The sequence below is a fragment of the Hemiscyllium ocellatum genome, chromosome 19 (genome assembly GCF_020745735.1).
Source record: "Hemiscyllium ocellatum isolate sHemOce1 chromosome 19, sHemOce1.pat.X.cur, whole genome shotgun sequence".
Lineage (NCBI taxonomy): Eukaryota > Metazoa > Chordata > Chondrichthyes > Orectolobiformes > Hemiscylliidae > Hemiscyllium > Hemiscyllium ocellatum.
In genome coordinates, this window is record NC_083419.1 from 49,264,818 (window position 1) to 49,287,066 (window position 22,249).

Genomic DNA, 22,249 nt, shown 5'->3' on the forward strand with positions numbered 1-22,249 from the left:
TTTATTTCTAGAAATACATGAATTAAGAGTTTTCTAGTCTCAAGTTCAGCTTGTTACTTCAAATTGCTATTTCATTTTCCTGTATCTTTGACATTATGTTTACCAGAATTATAAGACATTTATTCACCAACCTGAAACTTTGCTTCAGACTACTACACATTAATTCAAACACCATTAACTGAATCAAACATACAAACTGTAAATCACAAGAAAAAGGAAACTATGAATCATGCCACTAAGCTTAACTGATCATCCAGGTTAAACTTTTGACCCATAATTCAGATAGAGACAATTTTACCAGCAAGTGGATCTTATTTCTAATTTTTAAATCTTGCTTTGTTTCAGGTTTGAATCTTGTTTAAAGGCATTGTTGAGCTCTGTCTTAGTTCCTCCTTGCAATATAAAAACTGTTGACTCTCAGTCAAATTTCTCTGGCCCTCTTCCTCATAAAAATATCAGGTTTAAGTATGACATTCTGTTGCTTGTTGTTCTAAGATGAGATGTCATCCCCACTGTTACTTCTTGAAAGTATTTAGTTAACCAGTTTCTTCTGCACTAACCAGATTTTTTTGTTTCTCTGTAACTATCTGCTCCTTACAAATAGTTTCAGTCGATACATTATGAAGTTAAGTATTGGATTATCCATTCTCTTGGCCTGGTCCCCCAGCTCAAACCAATAATACAAACAAGGCAAAGCCTCACCATAGGAAGATAGAATTGTGTAAACAAGTTAGCTCTTTTTATGTCACTCAATGAGATCATGGCTGATCTGTGATCTAATCCCACACACCCACCTAAATATCTTTGGTTAACAAAATTCTCAGATTTAAAATTAACAATCAATCCAGCATCAAACGTTGGCTAGAAGTGTTCTAAATTTCTAACACTTCTGAGTGAACAAGTATTGTCTAACATCTCTCCTGACAGACATAGTTCTATATTTTAATATTATTGGCTACCTCCAAGCCAGCAAAAAAGTCTCTATATACTGTATCAGTTCCCCTTAATATCCTGAAAACATTATCAAACCAACTTTTGAACTTCAGAATTTCAGGGAATAAACCTTACTTTGTGTAATCTCTCTTCAGCATTTAACCTTTGGAATTTGGATTTCATTCCAGTAAATCTACACCAAACTCCAAGTCCAATAGTAATAATGTTATATTTCAGTTTTGTAGATTATAGAGGTCAGCATTATAATAGCTCTTTTAAATATTTTCTTTACCTGTTACCTGAAACTGTTTAGCACATTTTGATTAATTTTATGTATGGAACTCCTTGAAGCTTCACTGTTAACATTCACCATCTCGAAAATACCCTGTTATATTGCTTTTTAGACCCACAGTGAATGACCTCATATTTACTTATATTGAAATCTATTTGCCACAGTTTTATCCATTCATGTAATCTATTAATATATTTTTCTAACTTTATGGTTTCATCCTCACTATGTAGAATTCGGCCTGGTGTTGTGTAATCAGCAAATTTGGGTGTGTAGTTTTTTATTCTAGCATCTAGGACATTAATAAATAGTGAATAGTTGAGGCTCTAACAGTTGCTGGTGAAACAATTAAAAAGTATCTGCATTTTATTCTTATTCACTATTTTCTACATTTCAACATCTTTCCCAATCAGGTTAATAATTTCTATTTCATAAGCTTTAATTTTACCTCAAGGACTCTTATGAGAAACTTTTATCAAATTCTTCACTTCTTCCAACAGTTCCAAGTGGCTCATTGGATACGATCTATCCTTTAAAAATCTATGTTCCCGCTCTCTCTGATCAGCTGAAAATTTCAAAGCAGTCACCCTATCCGAAACTATAGACCCTAGTCATTTCCTGGTGTTAAATGTGATGCTGTTAGATATCAAGTGAACTGTCCTAGAATTCCTTACATTTGCCTCTCACCTCCTATCGGAGAGTGACATGCATGATCTTCCCAAATTAAAGTCATGGTTCCTCAAGAGTATTTTGGGAGACTATAAATAAGGCATCTGCAAATTCTCACCTTGCTTTGAAATCCTAGTATGGAAGCTATTTGGTCTTGCAAGTCTGTCCCTCTTTGAAGCTTTATCTTCTTCATTATATTTATTTGCAAATGTCAATTATTCTGCATCCCCATTTCAGGTTAGTTGCTTTGGGTTATGAGACGTATTCTTCTCTTTCCTTACTGTAAATACCAATGAAAAGTAATTTTTCAAACATACCTGCCGTTTTAAAATTTTAACTTACAATATCACAAATTAAGGAACCTAAATTGAAATTTTCTGCTCGAATTTTGAAATCCTATTGCAAGTTTCTTTTTATATTTCCTGCTTGCAGCTCTCTTAATCTTGGCACCCTTTGCTGTTCTTTATGAATGTCCTCTGCACCAGAAGCTGTTTTGCATTTTTATGTGGTTCCCCTACCACTTTGTGGCATTCATAGTAAATACAGCCTTTGCCCTTTAGCGATATAAACCATATCACATTTAATTCTTTTTTGAACACCTTTGATCATTTACTAATTAACAGATTTTCCCCATTTACTATGGGCAGTCTCCATGTCATTCCATTGAAATCAGCTATATCCAATTCTGGAACATGATGAGCTGATACATGTTTCTCCCTTTTTTATTATGTTAGTCAGCATTCTGCATCATTTTTGTTGTTTCTTTTAGAATGATTATCTACAGAAGAGATCAAATAAGCCAGTGGGTACTCCTAAACAAATTGACACTGCTGCAAGTGCTCATGTCCAGCACACAGCACAAATAGTTATGTTTTTCTAACAACCAGTAGAAACTGGAACTATCCCAGCATTATTCGTGCTTGGAACGGAATTGGTCATTTCTTGACTCCTAACATTTACTACAATTTCTTTTTCAAAAGATGAAGCAAGAATGAAAGAAATTGGGAAAAAATTGTAACAAAAGAGTTTTTCTCAAAAGTCCTAAATCAAATTGCAAAATATCAAATAGAAATTTATCACTTAGTAATGTAAATGCATTTAGCACTCAGTGGTAAGTGAAGGCCTAATGCATTGAGAGATGAAATAGCCATTTCTACCAAGTGTATTGCATTATCTAAGAATGGGAGCTGAAGTCTGGAAGCCAGCCATAAAAGAAATAATGTATGAGTAATTATTTCTGGTTTGAGTTGGGAAAAGGGTATAGCTAATTCTTGTTCTCCTGTGATACCTTCACTGATAGATAGAACAGCAAATTTTTCTTTTCATGTAGTTATGAGCATAAATTCTTACATCATGACCATATTCAATCAGAAATGATTGTCACAGAAGTTCCCCGCTTCAACATCCAAACCCAGCCCAGTAGGGATATAACAGCCTTAATTCACTTGCATTAGGTCTGAAGGGTTTTCTGTCACTTACTACTTTTTCCTCTCAGAATCAGTCATCATGCTAACTTGCTTTCAACATCTCCTGCTCAGACAAGCCTTAGTGTGCTGCTCACTGTCTCAGCACAGTTCTCACTCATTCATAAGTCTTCATTTTTGTTATAATTTGGCCTGCTTCATGAACTACCTGGTAGAATTATACTAGAATTTACTAAATCCAAAAATTGGCAACTTATGCAGACCAGAAAGAAATCTTCACATGTAAATATTTGGTCCTTGGCCATGAGCTCTTGACAAATGGACACCTAGAAATCAGTAAAAAGATCTCTCATACACCTTATGGAACATTTCTGCAGATTACGTGGGGACTTCATGTGATTTATAGGCAAAAATGGCTAATGCAAAATATTATTTCTTTTAAACTCTTATGTACTGTATAACCTTAAATGCCAACGTAATGAGCAAACATTGCAGAGAGATCAAAAAGCTGGAATGGAGGCAAGATCAGTGGATTTTGTGATTCCAAAGATTTCTATTTCCAATTTAAACTTACATTGTGCTTTCTACCACACAGAACTATGAAGCAAATATTACACAAGCTCAGTAAGAAATACTACATTAAGGGCTTGACATTTACGATGTTGAATTTCTGTAGTTTTCTTCACAGTACCACAGCTGAAAGTTCATAAATACATTTTTACACAGTAAGCAAATGAACAGTGCACTTTTCAATTCAGCAGCATTCAAGTAGTTGATGCATCCATCCAAGGTAACGCTAGGATGTGTTGCCAAAAGGTTCACCACAGGTGTGTTTCCCGTATTTCTGCAATAACCTGACTAGCTCGTTGTAAGGCCTGTTTGGGAAGAAAATCATTTAAGGTCAGTTTATGTAAAGCAGAGAATGGATTTGGAGCGAGCCTAATTATTACAAAAAAAAATCTCAGTGCAACACAGGAAGCCTGTGAGCTGATTATTGTAACAACTTTATTTCCCTTTTGGCTTAAATTCTCTCCCAGCAATAAAAGTGCACATCTCAGATAAATAGCTTGAAGAGTATCAAACAGATTGAGGCTGTAATTATATAACCAATCAACTCAACTATTATCTGATAAACACACATTAACAAATAAACAGTAAAAATGCCAATAAGTAGTTTTATTACTAGATTAACCCATTCAACAAGTATAAACAGAAGACAGTGCAGCTCATGGAATTTCCAATGAGCTGGAGTGTACATCGTCTCCAGATGGGAATGTCAAGATGTTCCTCATGTCTTGGACTCCCAAACTTGCAGCAGTGTAGGTAGCCACAGCAGCTCAAACCTTGGGTCTCTGAACTTGAGCAGTAGTTGGCATCACTGTAGAGCATCCACAAAGCTAAGAATTTTGTAGGGAACACATTTCAAGATGTGGTCATCTCAAATATAAGTGTATGCAGGCAGAAACAAAATACATGTTTGCCAGGCAATCATGGTGGACCAGATAAATAAAGCAGGAATCTCTAAATTGCATCTTACTTTCCAACCGGTATAGCATTCTGAACAAAAGCAAAAGCACTGTGGATATTGAAGTTCTGAAATACAAACAAAAAGTGCTGGAGAAACTCAGTAAGTCTGGCAACATCTGTGGATCTGAAGTGGTTCCAGTAGAATCATATTGGTTTTGAAACATTAACTGTTCTCACTACAGATACTGCCAGACCAGCTGAATATCTCCTGCAATTCCTGTTTGTATTTCACTCTGAATACTGATGAACTGCAGGGTTTTCCAGGAAGTATAGCAGAAGCAAAATCCATGACAACATGGCTGGCTCAGTGCTACAAGGTAATGGCAATTGGAAGACTGAAAAAGCAACAGTACCACAGATTCAATAACAGGGCAACAAACAGGCATTTCTGTGGAGATGTGAATCCAGCATGGTATTTTACCTCCCTGGTGCGAGCATTAAGGATATCACCATATGGCTGCAAAGCACACTAAGGATGTGTGAACTGCCAGTGATCATGGTCCACACAAGCACTAGTTACATAAGTTGAATGAGATGTGATCTTGCAGGCAGAGTTTAGAAAACTGGGGAGGAAACTGGCAATTAAGATAGTAATTGCAAGATCATTTCTGGTCTCACAAAAATAAGACAGAGGCAATGAAAACATGGTTGGAGAGACTATCCAGGAAAGAGGGCAGTAGACTCATGGACATTGTAGCAAGACTTATATAGACATGGCACACTGCACCTGATCATAACAGGGATTTATATCCCTACAGAGAAATGTGTCAGTGCTATTACAGGGAGTCATATAGCACGGAAAGAGATCCTTTGGTCCAACCAATCTATGCCGAACATCATCCCAAACTAAACTAGTCCAGCCTGCCTGCTTCTGGCCCATATCCCTCCAAACCTTTTCTATTCGTGTTTCTATCCAAATGTCTTTTAAATGGTGTAATTGCATCCACATCCACCATTTTCTCAGGAAGTTCATTCCACACATGAACTACTCTTACCTCATCTTTCTAAATCTCTCTCTCCTCTCACCTTAAAAATGTGCCCCTTAGTCTTAAAATCCCCCATCCCAGGTAAAAGACAACTACCATTAACTCTGTCTCTACCTCTAATTATTTTTTAAACTTCTGTCAGGTTGTCTCTCAACCTTCTACACACCAATGAAAGTAATCCCAGCCTATCCAGCCATTCTTTATAACTGAAACCTTTCATTTCCAACATCCTGGTAAATTACTTCTGAACTCTCTCGAGCTCAATGATTTCATGCCTATAACTGGTGACCAGAACTGGACACAGTATTCCAGAAGAGGTCTCACTAATGTCCCCTACAACCTCAACATGATTTCCCTACTGAGCAATGGAGGCAATCGTGCCAAATGCCTTTTTAACCACCCTATCTATACGTGATGCAAACTTCAACGGATTGTGTACCTGCACCCCTAGGTGTCTCTGTTCTACAACACTACCCAAGGCCCTACCATTAATTGTGTAAGCCTTACACTTGTTTGTTGCACCACAATGCAGTAACTCTCATTTATCCAGCTCGAACTCCATCTGCCATTTTTCAGCCCATTGACCCATTTGATCAAGATCCCTCTGTAATCTTAGAAAACCTTCTTCACTGCCTACAATGCTGGGGAGGATTTTATAACAGTTCTTTCATGGGATGTGGATGTTGTTGGTAAAGCCAGCATTTGTTCCCTATCCTTAAATGCCCTCAAACTAAGTTGCTTGCAAGCCATTTCAGACAACAGATCAACCACGCTTCTGGTGGGTCTGGAATTACATGCAGGAAGACTTGGTAAGGATGGCAGATTTCATTCCCTAAAGGGTAATTTTATGGCCCTATTACTGAGATACTCTTAATACCAGATTTATTAAATGAAAATTTTAAATTCCCCTTCTGCAGTCGGAGGATTTCAAATCCATATTCTCATAACATCATTCCTGGTGTCTGGATTTCTAGCACAGTGGATATGACCGTAGTCCCATCCCTCTCCTCGACAGGGTTATGGGGACAAAAGTCGAAAAGTATTGCGCTGGAAAGGCACTGCAGGTCAGACAGCATCTGAGGAGCAGGAGAGTCAATGTTTCGGCATAGGCCCTTCATCAGGAATGTTAGAGAGCCGGGGATCTGGGGGAGGGAGTGAGAGAGAGAGATAAATAGGAAGGTGAGGGTGGGGGTAACTAGGAAGGCAATAGGTAGACACAGATGGAGGGGCGATAGTAATAGGTCAGAGTGGAGGGTGGAGTAGATATCTGTGAAGGAAGATGGACAGGTAGGACGGTTCAAGAGGGTGGTGCTGAGTTGGAGGGTTAAATCTGGGATGAGGTGGGGGAGGGGAGATTTAGAACTAGTGAAGTCGACGTTGATGCCATGTGGTTGAAGGGTCCCAAGTTGGAAGATGAAACGTTCTTCCTCCAGTCATCAAGTGGACAGGATTTGGTGGAGGCTGCGGCCCAGGACTTGCATGTCACTGGCAGAGTGGGAGGGGGGGTTTAAGTGGTCGGCCATTGGGCGGTGGGGTTGTTTGGTGCACGTGTCCCAGAGATGCTCCCTGAAATGTTCCTTGAGTTGGCATCCTACTTCCTCGATGTAGAGGAGACCACATCGAGACCAACTAACACAGTTGAGATGAGGTGTTTGGATGTGTAGGAAAATCTCTACCGGATGTGAAAAGTTCCTTTGAGGCCTTGGACAGAGGTGAGGGTGCAGATTTTACACCTCTTGTGGCATCAAGGGAACATGCTGGGAGTGGAGAGTGGGTTGGTTGGTGTGGACCTAATGAGGCAGTAAAAAGAAAATACAAGACGACCACAGAGCTGGAAGAAATAGATACCATTACAATGACAAATTAAAAGACATTTGTTGAGATCAGAGTAAGAGGAAATGCAATAAGGTCTACTTTAGTGTTAACGTGCATCTACCTAGATGTGTGAACTGTGCAAAGAAAAGAGAATAGACTGGAATAAACTGACAGCTACTATAAAAGTAAATCCAACAGTGTTTAATCATCGATATTTTAAAATGGTGAAGAATCAGTGGGTCTTATAATGGACTTAAAAGAGGATTAAAGATAGCAGCAAAGAATTTGTTGATAAAATGATTTCTGATATTAGACAGGCTGGCAGTACACAATAGATAAAATGTCACCAAACCAGAAAGATGCATCCAAGGAACTGTCAGTGAAAATTTTATTACGGCCAATGCCTGAGCAGAGTGGTGCCAGAGGACTGGAGAACTGCAAATCTTATATCCTCGGTCAAGGAGAGTTCCAGGATAACCCAGCAACCACAGGTCAGTTTGATCTTGGAGACGCTTTTAGAAATGATAACGTCACTGTTACTGAGGAAAATATGGTTTCATTAAGGACAGTCAGCACAGATTTAGTGAGACTGATTTAATTTGCTTGAGCTTTTTGATGATTATACAGAGGGTTGATGAGGGCAAAACAATTGATGTGTACACAGACTTCCAAAAGGCACTTGATAAACTGTGACATAAAATATTTTCCAGCTTATAAAAAAGACATAGCAGCATGGATAGAAATTTGGCTCAGTGACAGGGAACAGACAACATATCGAATGGTTGATTTTTGGGCTGGTGATATATTGAGTGGGGTTTCCCAGGTTACAGTGTAGCATACCTGCTTTTCCCAACATAGATGAATCAGATAGACTTGGATTTATAGGGCACAATTTCAAAGTTTGCAGATGATCAAACTTGGAATCATTTGGAACTGTAAGGAAATCAATGCCAAAGGACACAGATAAGCTGGTGGAAATACCAGTTAACACATAATTTAGAGAAGTGAAAAGTGCTTCATTTTGGTCAACAGAATGAGGAAGGGTAATATAAAATAAAGGCTATTATTTTAAGGGGAGGGGGGTGCAAGTACAGAGGGACCTAAATATAGTGCACACAAATGCATTTAGGCAAGGTATGAAGGCATAAGAAAGAATACAATAAAAAAAGTCATAAAACCATATGACCATAAAAACTACGTCAGAAGTAAGTTGTTTAGCCTTTTGGGCCTGCTTCGTCATTCAATAGGATCATGATTGCTCTAACGTTCTTCACGTCCACTTGCCTGTGCAATCCTTGATTCAACTACTGATCAAAAATCTATCTCAGCCTTAAATATACGCAAGGGCTCTGGCAATGAGTTCCAAAGACTCGGAACTCAGAATAAATCCCTCTTCATTTCAGTCTTAAATTGGTGCTCCTTTATTCTGAGACAATGTCCTCTGGTCCTCGACTCTCCATGAGGGGATATATCCTCTCAGTATTTACCCTGTCAACCCTGTTAAGAATTATGTTTCAATGAGATCACCTCTTATTCTTCTAAACTCCAATGAGTAGAGTCCCAACCTGCTTAATCTTTGCTCATAAGACAATCCCTCTATACCAGGGATCATAGTGAGTTTTCTCTGAGCTGCCTCTCGTGAAATTTGTTTAAACAAATGGACCAAAACTGCTGACAATACTCCAGATGTGGTCTCAGCAGCACCTTGTACAGTTGCAGTAAGACTTCCCTTCTCTTATATTCCAATACATTTGCAATAAGGAACAAAGCCCAAAGATTTACAAGAACAAATCCAGGAAATAAGGAATTGCAGTTATCTAGACAGATTGGAGAAATTGGAGGAGAAATTTGGAGGAGATTTGATAGAGCAAATCTAAATCATTGGGAGTTGGACACAGGCAAGATACAGAACCAAAGTTCAGTAATTTAAGGTGACTGGTAAAAGAAGTAATAGCAACATGAGGAGAACTTTAATGAGAGGTTAGAATTTGGAATGCACAGTTTGTACGTGTGGCGGAGGCCAATTCAGTCAAAATCTTCAAAAAAGAATTGAAAAATTACCCGAGAAAAAAAATGCACAGCTTGGGGAAAGTTGAGGGTATGGAGCCAGGTGAGTAGTTCTTGTAGGAAGCCAGCATTGATGCAATTCGACCAAATACAATCACACAAATGTTATAACTAAGACAGAGTCTATGAAATTATAATGACAATTATAGAACTGTACAGTTATGCAGTGCATAAAAGGTAAGATTTGTTATTCTAGGTGGTAAACATTGATACACATACATGGCTCCCTTGAATGAGTCTCCAATTTCAGCCTGTTATATAGGAAGGCACCACAGAGCAGTTTATTTGTCTTAAGTTGAAGGAAATACAACTTGCACATAAAGCGACATAGTTCCTGTTCTTGCCAAGGATAACAGGGTTAGCAAATGACAAAAAAGTGGATAAAGAATGGAGCTTGAAAAAGCACAAAAGCTTTCAAGCTAAAATGTCGACTCCCCTCCTCCCCTAATGCTGTTTGACCTGCTGTGCTTTTTCCAGCTCCACTCTTTATCTACTCTGACCTCCAGCATCCGCAGTTCTCCATATCTCCAAGTAAGAAATGATGAGAACAATTCAATAAAGTTCACTTATGAAATACTCCATTTTCTGATATTTATAAATTACACAAACAGTACCTTTAGCATGTCTGCAGCCTCCTTCCTGCGTTGGGCCATATCCTCTGATTCTGTAAGAAGATCTTCCAGCAGCATTGATTTGTAGAGTTGACCAACCAATTCACTTTGAAGATTATCCTTCACATAATTGACTAGGAAATTCATCACAGCCTTTGGCACACTAAATAATGGCAGAAGAACTTAATTGATATGTTTCCCTTGATAGCATATATTTGTTGACAAGTTACATGGAAATATAGAACTAAATAGTACCACTTCTTTTAACTCTGTTGAAAAATGTTCAATTCTCTAGTAAAGTGAGAGATGATCACTACTCTCAATACATATCTGGAAATCAGAAGGAGCTAGTATTCAAAATGTTTACAACATAGTAACTTCCAAGTCTTTAATAATGCTATGCTGTGATAAAAATTCCACAGGAGTAATGAAAAACTGACTTCAATCTATTTCCATGCAATAATGAATGAACACAGGAATATAGGAATAGGATGCAGACACTTCAAAAGGGATTTATCGGGCCATCAACTTTACAGCTTAACCAAACTTAATCTATACAAAATTAAAAACAAGATGGTTTATGAAATAAGTTATCCTGGACCAAAAACTAATTAGGAAGGAATAAATGAACAATAAATATACATACAAATATTTCATTAAAAAGCCTAACATTGGAAGTAATTTGTGGGATAGTTGTAGATGGTCCTTGTTCAATCACCTGTGTGCGTTCAGATTAACAGATGGGCACTGTCTTGGAACACAGGCAACGGAGTGGGTCCGTCAGTCCATTGAGCCATCTCTGCCTTTCTACTATGGCTGGTCATCCGACTCAATGGCACCGTCCCACATTACTTCCGTATCCTTAATGTCATCAGTCTCCAGAAATACAGCGATTTCCGTCTTCAACATGTTCAATGATTGAACTTGGGTACAGCATTCCAAAGATTCTTAGCACCTCTGGATTCTTATTCCAGATCATTATTACGAAAATCCTGAAGGTACATATATTTGGATGTTATGACCCCTCCAATATATCAGCCCGACTAGACCTAAGATTACACATACAGAATGGCCACCAAATGAAGGGACTGGAGGTTATATTATATCCAAATCAAGGAATAAAAGCCTTCCTGTAGAGAACATTAATGTGAAGTGTACTGTTGCTGAAAATATAAGCAATTGCCAGAAATTTACAGAAACAGGTAAAAAGATGATCTAAAGTCATTCCATACATTAATGAACTACTGTAAAGAACCTTTGTACTGTACGTCATGAACTGCTTTGTGCTGTACATCATGAACTGTCCGCAAGAACACTGTCTTATTAGAAACGTACCTGTCCTGGATATTTTTTCTCACAATAAGGAAGTAGGATTTGATGAGTCGTTCAATAACTTCACAATCTCGTTGCTCCCGTGCTGAAAGTTTACGTGAGACAGGAACACGCTGTAAAAATGACATCCTTTTCAATTACTGCTTTAAACAATGTTTCAGATGTTAAATAAGAATGGAAATATTTGCTTCCATTGTATACTAGTCCCTGGATGGCAAATGGGTTTCAATATGAAATCCATTTGCAAGTTAATTTGCACACAAGTCAGAACACAATGCAGGACAATGTAAAGTGGCTCTTCATAAGTGCAGGAAGTATTTGTATGCGCAGGATTGCGTTTATAAGTACGAGCATTTGTAAATCGGGAATCCCCATACACCACTGGAGCACAGTAAAGCAAATTAACTTTCTGTGTGTACCATCCATTGGCACATGGAAACAAATTAGTGATGGCTGAGATAATTGTTTTCCAATAAAGTGTTGGAATTAATACAGCTGCTTTTAATGTTTAAAACTTATAATCAATATCAATTTCCACTGATAATTTTTAAGCCTCCTGTCAATTGTGTTTCTAAAGAAGTATACTTTTACCAAAACCAAACAATCAATCATCAAAATTGTATTCTGCCCCTACATAGACAAGAGATGTTGCACAGAGATCTGACTAAGATGAAATGACAAATGAAAGTTGACAAAAGTAAAATAATTTAATAGAGAAACATTTGTATTTTAAAAATGAGTACACATGGTCAACTTATCAAAGGGAGGTCGTGTGGCTCCATTGATAGTACCCCAGCCAGGTCCCATTCCAGGGCTTTGTTGGCAGCAGAAGGTGCATTTTCGATGCAACCCCAAATAGGTTGATTATCAACCTACAAATCTGTTCAGCTTTGTATGGATGGCAGAAAGAGCAGGGGACACCCCTAGTTAGCTATGATTGATGTGAAATGGGGCCCCTCAAGCTATACCTACTAGCTGCAGGCTCATGATCAGTTCCAAGGAACAGAGAGTGATAGGAAAAGGAACTACATCCTACCACATCAAGGAAATTTACTGATAGTCCCCTATGCGGACTCCCAGGACCTGGATGTTTAGGTTTTTCTTCAGAAGATCCTTCTTCTGGCTTTGCAGTAGATGGTTTCAACATTCCTCTCCAGTTGCCAGTTGATACATTATCTGGATTTCCATTTTGTATTTGAACTTCTTTCCCTGAAACCTGGAGAGGGTAAGAGAGGTATCAACACTATAACAAAGTTATCACTCAATGCATTCAGGCTCTTTATCTTATAGGTAATTAGAGGATTGAAGTATTTCTGGAAGTTTACAGGAGTATTCTGCATTGTGGAGAAGTAGGATAGTTGCACATACACAATCATTAAGTGAGAACTGTGACACCTGAACCTATTACCAGACAGCAGAACCTATGAAACATACAGAAATTTTTGTGAAACAAAGCAGTTCCTCCAACACAACATACTTTGTTGTCAAGTTTCAATATCGTTTGCCAGGACTCTGTTTCGAACCAAACCAGTTGGCTTTCAGTCAGTGTGCACTGTATTTTGTACTAAATTCCATTCAAGTTTTCTTTTGCCAATGCATTTCACTGTTCTCACTATTATTGCAGAAGTGTAGTGCTGTAAATTTGCCCATCATTTCTATAGGTGGTGATGAAATGCATTATAAAAGGGGGGTCATTACATATCAGTGTGACATGTAACAACAACAAAACATTGTTCTTCTAATCTCCCTATTGAGACTTTTGTTTGATAATGCTGCCCTTAAGGAGAAGCTATAATTTTTTTTCATTCACAGGATGTGGTTGCCACTGGCTAGGTCAACATTTATTGCCCATCCCTAAGTATCCAGAGGGCAATTAAGAGTCAACCACATTGCTGTGGATATGAAATCACATGTAAGCCAGACTAAGGAAGGACGGCAGTTTCCTTCCCTAAAGGTCATTAGTAAACCAGACAGGGTTTTCCAACAATCAACAATTCAAGTTTATTTTTGTATTGAATTGAAATTCCACTATCTGCCATGGCAGAACGTGAACCCAGATTCTCAGAACATGACCTGGGTCTGTGAATTAATAGACTAGCAATCTGACTATTAGGCCATCTCCTCCCCTGTTTCTATCTTATGGGAAGATAATAGTCTATTCGTATTATTGCTAGACTGTGAATTCAGATACTGAGGTAATGTTCTAGGGACAAGGGTTTGAATCCAGTCATTAAATTCAAGAAAAATCTGGAATTAAGAATTTAACAATGATCATAAAGTCATTATAGATTTTCCAAAAAGACCCATCTGGTTCACTAATGTCGTTACCTGATCTGGCCTACAAGTGACTTCAGCAACTTGGTCGGCCCCTAACAACTCTCTGGGCAATTAGGAGGATGGGCAATAAATGTTGGCCCAGCCAATGATACCCATATCCTGTGAATGAATAAAACAAAATCATTGCTGACAGCAAATTTGACAAGATACTATGATGAATGAACTCATGGTGCGAGATGAGAGTTAGAAAATACAGGCATTAAGATCAGTAAATGTCTTGTGAATCTAAAACTTAAACCTGTCTTTAAAGCATTCAGATGAAAACATTCTCAATCAGCATAAGCCAAATTTGTTTGTGCTGCAGCTGCCTATCTTCGATCTGTCAGTTAAAGCTTCATTTTTTTTTCATCCAAAAGCACAGATGAAGGTGGCCATTCATCACAGATATCAAATGTTTTCTAATGAGATTTGTCTTCCATAATCTACCAATACCAGCGCTGATTTGTCTGTATGTGAACAAAAAATTTTGATATCAGTGATGTGTTCCTTTCACTACATTGAATTTATATTTCATGATTTCATTTGTAGTAGTACTCAGCGTTAGCTATTTCCTAAATTGTTCGCTAATGTTCATTTGCATAAGGATACTAACAATAACTTGCTTTCACAAAACTGTCAAGACAGTAAAGTTTATGTCGGTACCATGGCAGTTGGAAAGTATTTTCCACAAGAAGAATGCATTAGAGCCACTTCTGATTTACATTAAAATGTAAAGCCACAACAAAGTATGCTGCAGATAGGTGACCAACCTTTCCTTCAAAATCAGCAGAAGCAACAGCAGACGTCTCCTGGGAAGAGGCAGACACAGTACTGGGAGCTTTAGAAGGCTGTAACAAGTAAAGAGAAGCAAAAACAAAATGTTGAAAGGCAAGTACAATAACTACTGTAGATTTCTTTAAAACAAAGGCAGAGCTGTGAAGAAAATACTTAACAGATTCACAAAGTTATAAGTCTTCCTTCTTTTCAGATCTAATTTATTGAGTAAATGATGCCAAATTAACTGATCTAGTGGATAGTTGGAAAGAAATTCAATACTTTCAGCCTAACAAGTATGCCTTAATTTTTTTTTATATATTCACTCATAAGGTGAGGACATTGCATTTGTTGCTCATCAGTACTGCCCAGAGAACACATTATGGGTCAAGGGGATCACATGTAGACTATAGCAAATAGCAGATTTTCCAAGGTAAGTTTGCCATAGTCCTACCAGACCATAGTGCTGCTCTTTCATTAGAGACACAACTGGTAATGGTTTAACCCAAGAGTCACCACGCCGCAGGCAAGAGGAAAGGCTGAGAAGGAGAATCCTTCATGGTAACCTCAGCCAATGCAGGAATTGAACTCATGTGATTGGGATCACTTCGCATTACTAGACTCAGAGTGTCATGGAGTCACACAGCATAGAGACAGGCCCTTTGGCTCACCACATCTAACAAACACCAAATTATATTAACCCATTTACCTGCACTTGGTCCATATCTGACTAAGCCTTGGCATTTTAAGTGCTTGCCCAGATGTTTTTTAAATGTTGAGAGAAGCACTACTCTCTCAAGCTGCACGTTCCGAATTTCTACCACCCTCTCTGGATGAGAAAAAAAAAGTTTCCTCGGATACCTTCTCAAACTCTCCCTCCTCACCTTAAACCTATGGCCTCTAGTCTTAGACACATCTATCTTGGGAATAAGATTCTCATGATCTACCCTGTTTATTCCTCTCAATTTTGTATATCTCAATCAGATCCCTCCCGCATCTTCCCCCACACCCAACCCCACCTCCAGGAAAAGCAAACCCAGGCTATCCAGCCTCTCCTCATAACTGAGGCATCCTGATGAATCTCTTCTGCACTCTTTCCAGTGTCAGCATGCCCTTCTGATAGTCTGGCCACCAGACTGCATTAGGTATCCCATCTGTGGCCTAACCAATATTTTATAAATTCGCAATAGGACTTCCTTGCTCTTATATTCCAGACCCTGACCAATACAGGCAAGCATCCGATGTGCCTGCTTCACCATCCTGTCTACCTGTGCTAATACCTTCAGGGATCTATGGACTTGTACACCAAGGTTCTTTTGTTTTTCAGTATCCCCACGACCCACTATCCATTGTGTATATCATTCCCTTAAACATCTCCAAAACGCAACACCTGACAGTTATCAGGATTAATTCCATCTGTCATTGCTCTGCCCAATTTACCAGCTCATGAATATCAGTTTGTATGTGCAAGGTTTGTGGCTCAGGTTGAGGTTTGCTCGCTGAGCTGTAGGTTTGATATCCAGACGTTTCATTACCTGGCTAGGTAACATCGTCAGTGGCGACCTCCAAGTGAAGCGGAGCTGTTGTCTCCTGCTTTCTATTTATATCTTTCTCCTGGATGGGGTTCCTGGGGTTTGTGGTGATGTCATTTCCTGTTCGTTTTCTGAAGGGTTGATAGATGGCATCTAGATCTGTGTGTTTGTTTATGACGTTATGGTTGGAGTGCCAGGCCTCTAGGAATTCTCTGGCATGTTTTTGCTTAGCCTGTCCCAGGATAGATGTGTTGTCCCAGTCGAAATGGTGGCTTTTTTTCATCTGTGTGTAGGGCTACGAGGGACAGAAGGTCGTGTCTTTTTGTGGCTAGCTGGTGTTCGTGTATCCTGGTGGCTAACTTTCTTCCTGTTTGTCCTACGTAGTGTTTGTGACAGTCCTTCCATGGAATTTTGTAGATGACGTTGGTTTTGTCCATGGGTTGTACTGGGTCTTTTAAGTTTGGTAGTTTTTGTTTGACAAAACCATCATCATCACTACTCCAGCGACCTTACCAGTATACCACCACCTCCCCTTGTAAAAATCATGGTTTGGGTTAGCTATAATAATAAAAAAAGAAAACAGTTCCCCTCACTTCCCACGCTATTCTTTAAGTAACGCCATATCCTGTTGTGGTTCTGTTCGCCGAGCTGGGAACGGAACCACAACAACGAGCACCTGAGCTACAAATCTTCTCCCAAACTTTGAATGTCATATCCTTTTCAGTTGCTTTGGGTGCCTATGTAATTGTTTGCTAAGATTGATACTATGTCACTGCTAACAATTATTTAAGCAGATGCCAAGAATGGGGGAATGAATAGCATTTAGTTTTCCAATTCGATTTGCCAATTGTCAACCATAAATGAACAATTTGTCATGTACAGTAGAATTTAAACCTGTGGTTTATTAACTCGTAATGTATGACATTATATATCAACACAATATGCCACTGACTTTACCTTCCCTCAAATCTCACCTTGTCTCGAGGCAGACCAGAGCCTAGCTCCCTTGCTAAGCGGTTACGCCTTTGCTCCTGAAAAAAATGAAACTGTCAAATTCAGTAAACATAGAAGTCAGATTTTTTAAAAATTAAAATCAGATGTGTTTTTCATTTATGGGTGAAGTTATTAAATTTTTACAAGAAAAACCCACCAACTTTAAAAACTAGTGAACAATATTCTTCCAGATGTCTTTCAGAGCTATGATGGAACAACTTCCAGCCATTGCATAATAGTGGCTTAGAATTGGCACCTCTCCAGGTCCCCTTATCCATTGCATAAACAATTGGGAGCCCCTTTCAGTGTCTCCCCTATCCTGAAATCAGGAACTCTGTTGCACTGAAATGATGCTCAATACACTACTGCAGCTAGAATTGTAATGGAATCCAGATGAGGTTATCAGCAGGCAGGTACAATTATATCTCAGAGGGAGACACTGTCCATTCAACATATCAAATAAATTGCTGGGAAAAAAAAGACTTTTTTAAGTCAAAGCTTTTCATATTTCACTCATCAGAACCATTACCGATAAAGGGAAAAACTAACATTTATACTGCACAAAGAGGAGAATGCTGAGTGGTTGACAAGTAGACACTGATTGATAGGGGTGTTCCATGGAGAATGCCCCCATTCATACTGCTGAACAGTTAACAGCCAGGCTTTTTAAAAATTAGAACCACTCCAGATGACTAACCAGCAAAGGGCTGTCACCCATTTTGTTGAGTTGAAACTAGCACAGTACATGTTCAGGTTCAGGTTCTTTCTGTCTGCAAAGAACACAGCCCTGTGCATGACTATATGTAAACTCCAGTAGACACAAGTCTGCAGCACTGCAAGCATGAATGACAATCCTAAGTTGGTTTCTTTCATCCTATTCATACTTTCATTCAAATTATTTGACTGTGACTTTTTAAAATGATTGTTAGAGAAAAGGTTGAGATTAATTTCACTGTTTTTGGATTGGGGGGGGGGGAAGGGAAAAGAGTGGTATCATATTTTTGTTATTGAAGTAAATGGGCTTTGTTAGAACATTATCATCACACTGTGCCTTGGTACAGCAAGTTAAAGTATCCTGTGAAGCATTGGTTTATCACCTCTATTCAAGCTTACACAGGGTACATTTTGCTTGGTAACAAGTTACGGTGATAAGGGACTTCCAGAAAATGACACATTCCAGATGAATATAACAAATAATATTAAGTGTGTAAAATGGAGATGGTGGAGATTATAATGCCTTGAAAACAATTCTTTTTAAGATGGTAAGATAATGAGTTATGAGATGAGGGTATTGCAGGATTTGGAAAAGTATGAAGAAGCATTCTTGCTCTGAATGTGAGAATTCTTAGCATATCAGAAATCCACAGTCTAATGAGTGATTGAGCTTAATTATTGCGAAGTCTGTAAATAAATTAGGCTACATTGTTATATTAACATTATATACCAATGCATTTATCTAAAACCACACACACACCCAAATTGCTCAAAAATTATTGAAAATCTAACAAACTTATATAGTGACAGCAACTGTGAGAATGAACCCATGAACAGTACATTAGTTGACTTTTCTGCCCGTGATGTGCCTACACAAAGGAGGCCACAGTGACCTGAACAGCCTCCTTCTGAGCTATAGCAATGTTATGGTTCTCTGAACTCCAGTCCATTCTAGACTCACCAGTTGGAGGATCTTAGCCTTTGATTATTATCCCTGTCTCCTAATCTTTCTTTATATGATTGGATCAGCAAAAAGTGGCAGCAATATGTGGAAAGTCTGTTTGAAATTTTTTCCTCTGGGGAGCCTTGCTGAACTACTGAAAACCCTATAGAGAGCACTGAATAAGATTTTCATACTCATTAGCAAGTCTGGTTGCAACGCTACAAGCAAGACGACAGAACTCAAAGGAAGCAGAGGGGCATTGGAAGACTGCTTAAGGTGAGAATGGAAGAGACCATGAGTCAAACGTGAGCATGCTGATCAACATTCAGAAATAACAGGACACTGGGACACCATAGGTGGGTTTTGTATTACAATGGGAATTTCTACCAGAAAGCAACTGAAAACTTTGAAATTGATGCAGGTTAATTGTACAACCCTAGATCATTTGATAACAAAAAGATAGCTCTTCACTATCCAACAAGTCAACACCAGTTCTTTTCTAGATCAATACAAAATTAGTCCTACTGCCCTGCATTTTGTTATACTTCAAATACTTAGCCAGCTTTCCCCAAAACATCTGACAGTTTAGTTTGACAAAGCAGTTTATGCTTCAACAGCTCTAAGAGTAATTTTTTTTTCATTCTTAAATTAATTTGATGACATCTTATTATAAAGCTCCAAATCAGAGGAGAGTCTTTTGCTTTCAGTCAATATTTTTTAAAAATCTAACTCCTTATATTTTTGTTCAAAATAACCCTCATACTTGAAGTCTCTTTCATCATTGTTCCCAACCATGACATATTCTACTCTATGGTGTAACATATTTTTTAGTTGCAAAGCATCATCTTTAATAAAGGTTGCCTTACATATGAGTCAACTTTGCAATTTTCTGTAATTGCCAAAGTATATGGATAACATTAATAGAATTACAAAACATTTTTGCAATCCAATATTTGGTAGTGAAAAGTTCAGAAATCAGTACTTTCATATTGGCACCAATTGCCAATATCAGGCACTCCAAGGTCAAAAACCAAAGAAAATTCAGCCCATTAGCATTACTTGAAAAATAATTAAGTCTAAGAAAGGCACCTCATTATAAACCAGACAATTACATCCATGTCCTCAGTGTCAGAGAATGTTAATTTAATGCCAATATTAAAACTGTACGTATCATTCGGCAAAATAGAGAAAGCTTACTCGGAGGGAAAAATAATTAATGCCAAAAGATTATATTTCTAATTTTAAAAATTATGTTAAAGGTGTTGTTCAAGTGACCACTCCACTGAATTTCTTGATTTCATGACATAAATTTTCTCTATCAGTCTTCTTCTTCAAATTTGTTCACAGAGTGAAAATGGAAGGCACTTTCAAACAAATGTAAAGATTCACAGCAATGAGTGACATTTTCAAAGTATTCTTATACACAGAAAGCTTAAAAGTTACCTTTCTTTCAGTGCAATATTAATGAATACCCTAAACCTTATCATCATTACTGAAATGCTTGGACAATAACAAATTACGAAGAATTATTGTCAGTGCTTACTGTTATCCCTTGGATTTGAACAGAATGTTAAATAAAAATGTGAGATATTTGCAGAATAAAGGCCATATAATATTTTTGTCAGAATTAGAAAGTAAGAATGCATACTAAGTAAGAAGAATTTTACAAACTTGATGCATGAATCTTACCTCTATGTTACTGTTCAAAACACCACAGGCATCTGCAAAGTCAGGGTGTTTTGTATTGATGTACGCAAGTTCAATGGCTACTAGATTGTGGACCTAGAAGTGATTAAAAAAAAAATCTATGTTTAAAGGTGCAGATTAATAAACCACCCATAGATTAAGCTGATCTATTTCTTTGTATCTTTAGAGCTAAACGACCTTTAAAAACAAAAATAACAAAAGTATAGCAAATCCACAAGAGCTTTACAATTTTATATAGTTTCACAAATTACCTGATACATAGTGGGATAGCATATTTGCATCAACACTACATGCCAGCAACACTCTGTAACCAATGTAAATATATAGACAAGCACAGGATACAAACTAATAAACTAAACAAAAAAAAACTCTTTGAAAAGCTTTACTTTTGTCCTTCATTGTTGCGACAACATAGTAAATCTTGTCTGGGAGACAAACCTAGATCACTAAAAGCATAGGGAGAAAGTGACACAGTGGTGAGCCACTAGTGGATCAAGCAATGCTTTGAGGATACGTGCTGAAATGGCAACTGGTGGAATTTAAAATCATCTAATAAATCTGGAGGTGAAAGCTGGTATCAGTAATAGTATCATGAGACTATTATTGATTATTGTAAAAAATAACCCAGCTGGTTTATTTAATGTCCTTTAAGAAAGGGAATCTGCTATCCTTAATTGGTCTGGCCTAAATGTGACTCCATACCCACAGCAATGAGGTTGACTTGACAATAGCACGACAAGCCATTCAATTTAAGAGCAATTCAGTACAAGCCGAAAATGCTGGCCTTGACAAGTATTCTATGCTGATTTTCTCTAATTTTTCCCTCCTTTGCTGTCAGGTAATGTCTGAAATTCAGTTAGTATTTCCCTATAATGGAATGATTACAACTAATAATTAACCTTCTGGGAGAATTTACCTGTTTGCATTCCATGGTACTGATACAGCATACTGAACTCCACCCTCTAACTAGTGACTGGTTAATTTCTATAGATGACTCATATCTGTGAGGAATTTCCCTTGGAGATCAAAGCTTTATTGTAAACTAAAAGATTTTCAAATAAATTATAATCAATGCGATATTAAGTGAAAATGAAGAAAAAAAACGATCCTAACTATGAGACTAATGAAACATTGATCACAGTCATGAAGGAGCAAAAACAGAGATTTAATTTATATCGGGTGTGCTTCCTATAAAAATATGCAGATAGAATATTACCATGTTTATTGTAGAAACTTACCATATCATTAGTAACAGGTAATCTCCTGCGCAACAACGATGTCACAACCTCGACTATGGCATCATGGAGTTTTGGAAATCGGAGCAATTCCTAAATAGGGAACACAAAATACACGATACAACATCACCATTTCAAAATTCAGTTCAAATAAAACACACTTTATTACTGCAAGTAAAAGAATAATATAACTTCAGTGCTGCTGAACAGAACAATTTCATTTAAACCAGGTCTAGGACAGTACAAATACTCAAACTGCTCATAGTTAACAAATTTTGAGTTCTTTGTTTGAGGTAAATACAAACTGCCAGATTGACAATAAATGTATCTGCTCAAATGTTCACAGTGATTCTGCCATTTTTTTAATAATAGGTACTATTTC

The 22,249-nt window shown here is 37.8% G+C and overlaps 1 protein-coding gene across 1 annotated transcript in view; it reads right to left on the reverse strand.

Annotated features, from left to right (window-relative positions):
- Positions 1–1,761: 1,761 nt before the first annotated feature.
- LOC132824970 (dynamin-1-like protein) overlaps positions 1,762–22,249 on the reverse strand; it is a 56,459-nt gene continuing 35,971 nt past the window's right edge. Inside the window, exons 12-19 of the mRNA XM_060839899.1 lie at positions 21,871–21,960; positions 20,615–20,707; positions 17,250–17,306; positions 14,740–14,817; positions 12,690–12,869; positions 11,657–11,766; positions 10,325–10,484; positions 1,762–4,190 (exon numbers count right to left, since the gene is read on the reverse strand). Of these exons, the coding sequence (XP_060695882.1) occupies positions 4,134–4,190; positions 10,325–10,484; positions 11,657–11,766; positions 12,690–12,869; positions 14,740–14,817; positions 17,250–17,306; positions 20,615–20,707; positions 21,871–21,960 (825 nt within the window). The 3' untranslated portion in view covers positions 1,762–4,133. The remainder of the gene's footprint in view (positions 4,191–10,324; positions 10,485–11,656; positions 11,767–12,689; positions 12,870–14,739; positions 14,818–17,249; positions 17,307–20,614; positions 20,708–21,870; positions 21,961–22,249) is intronic.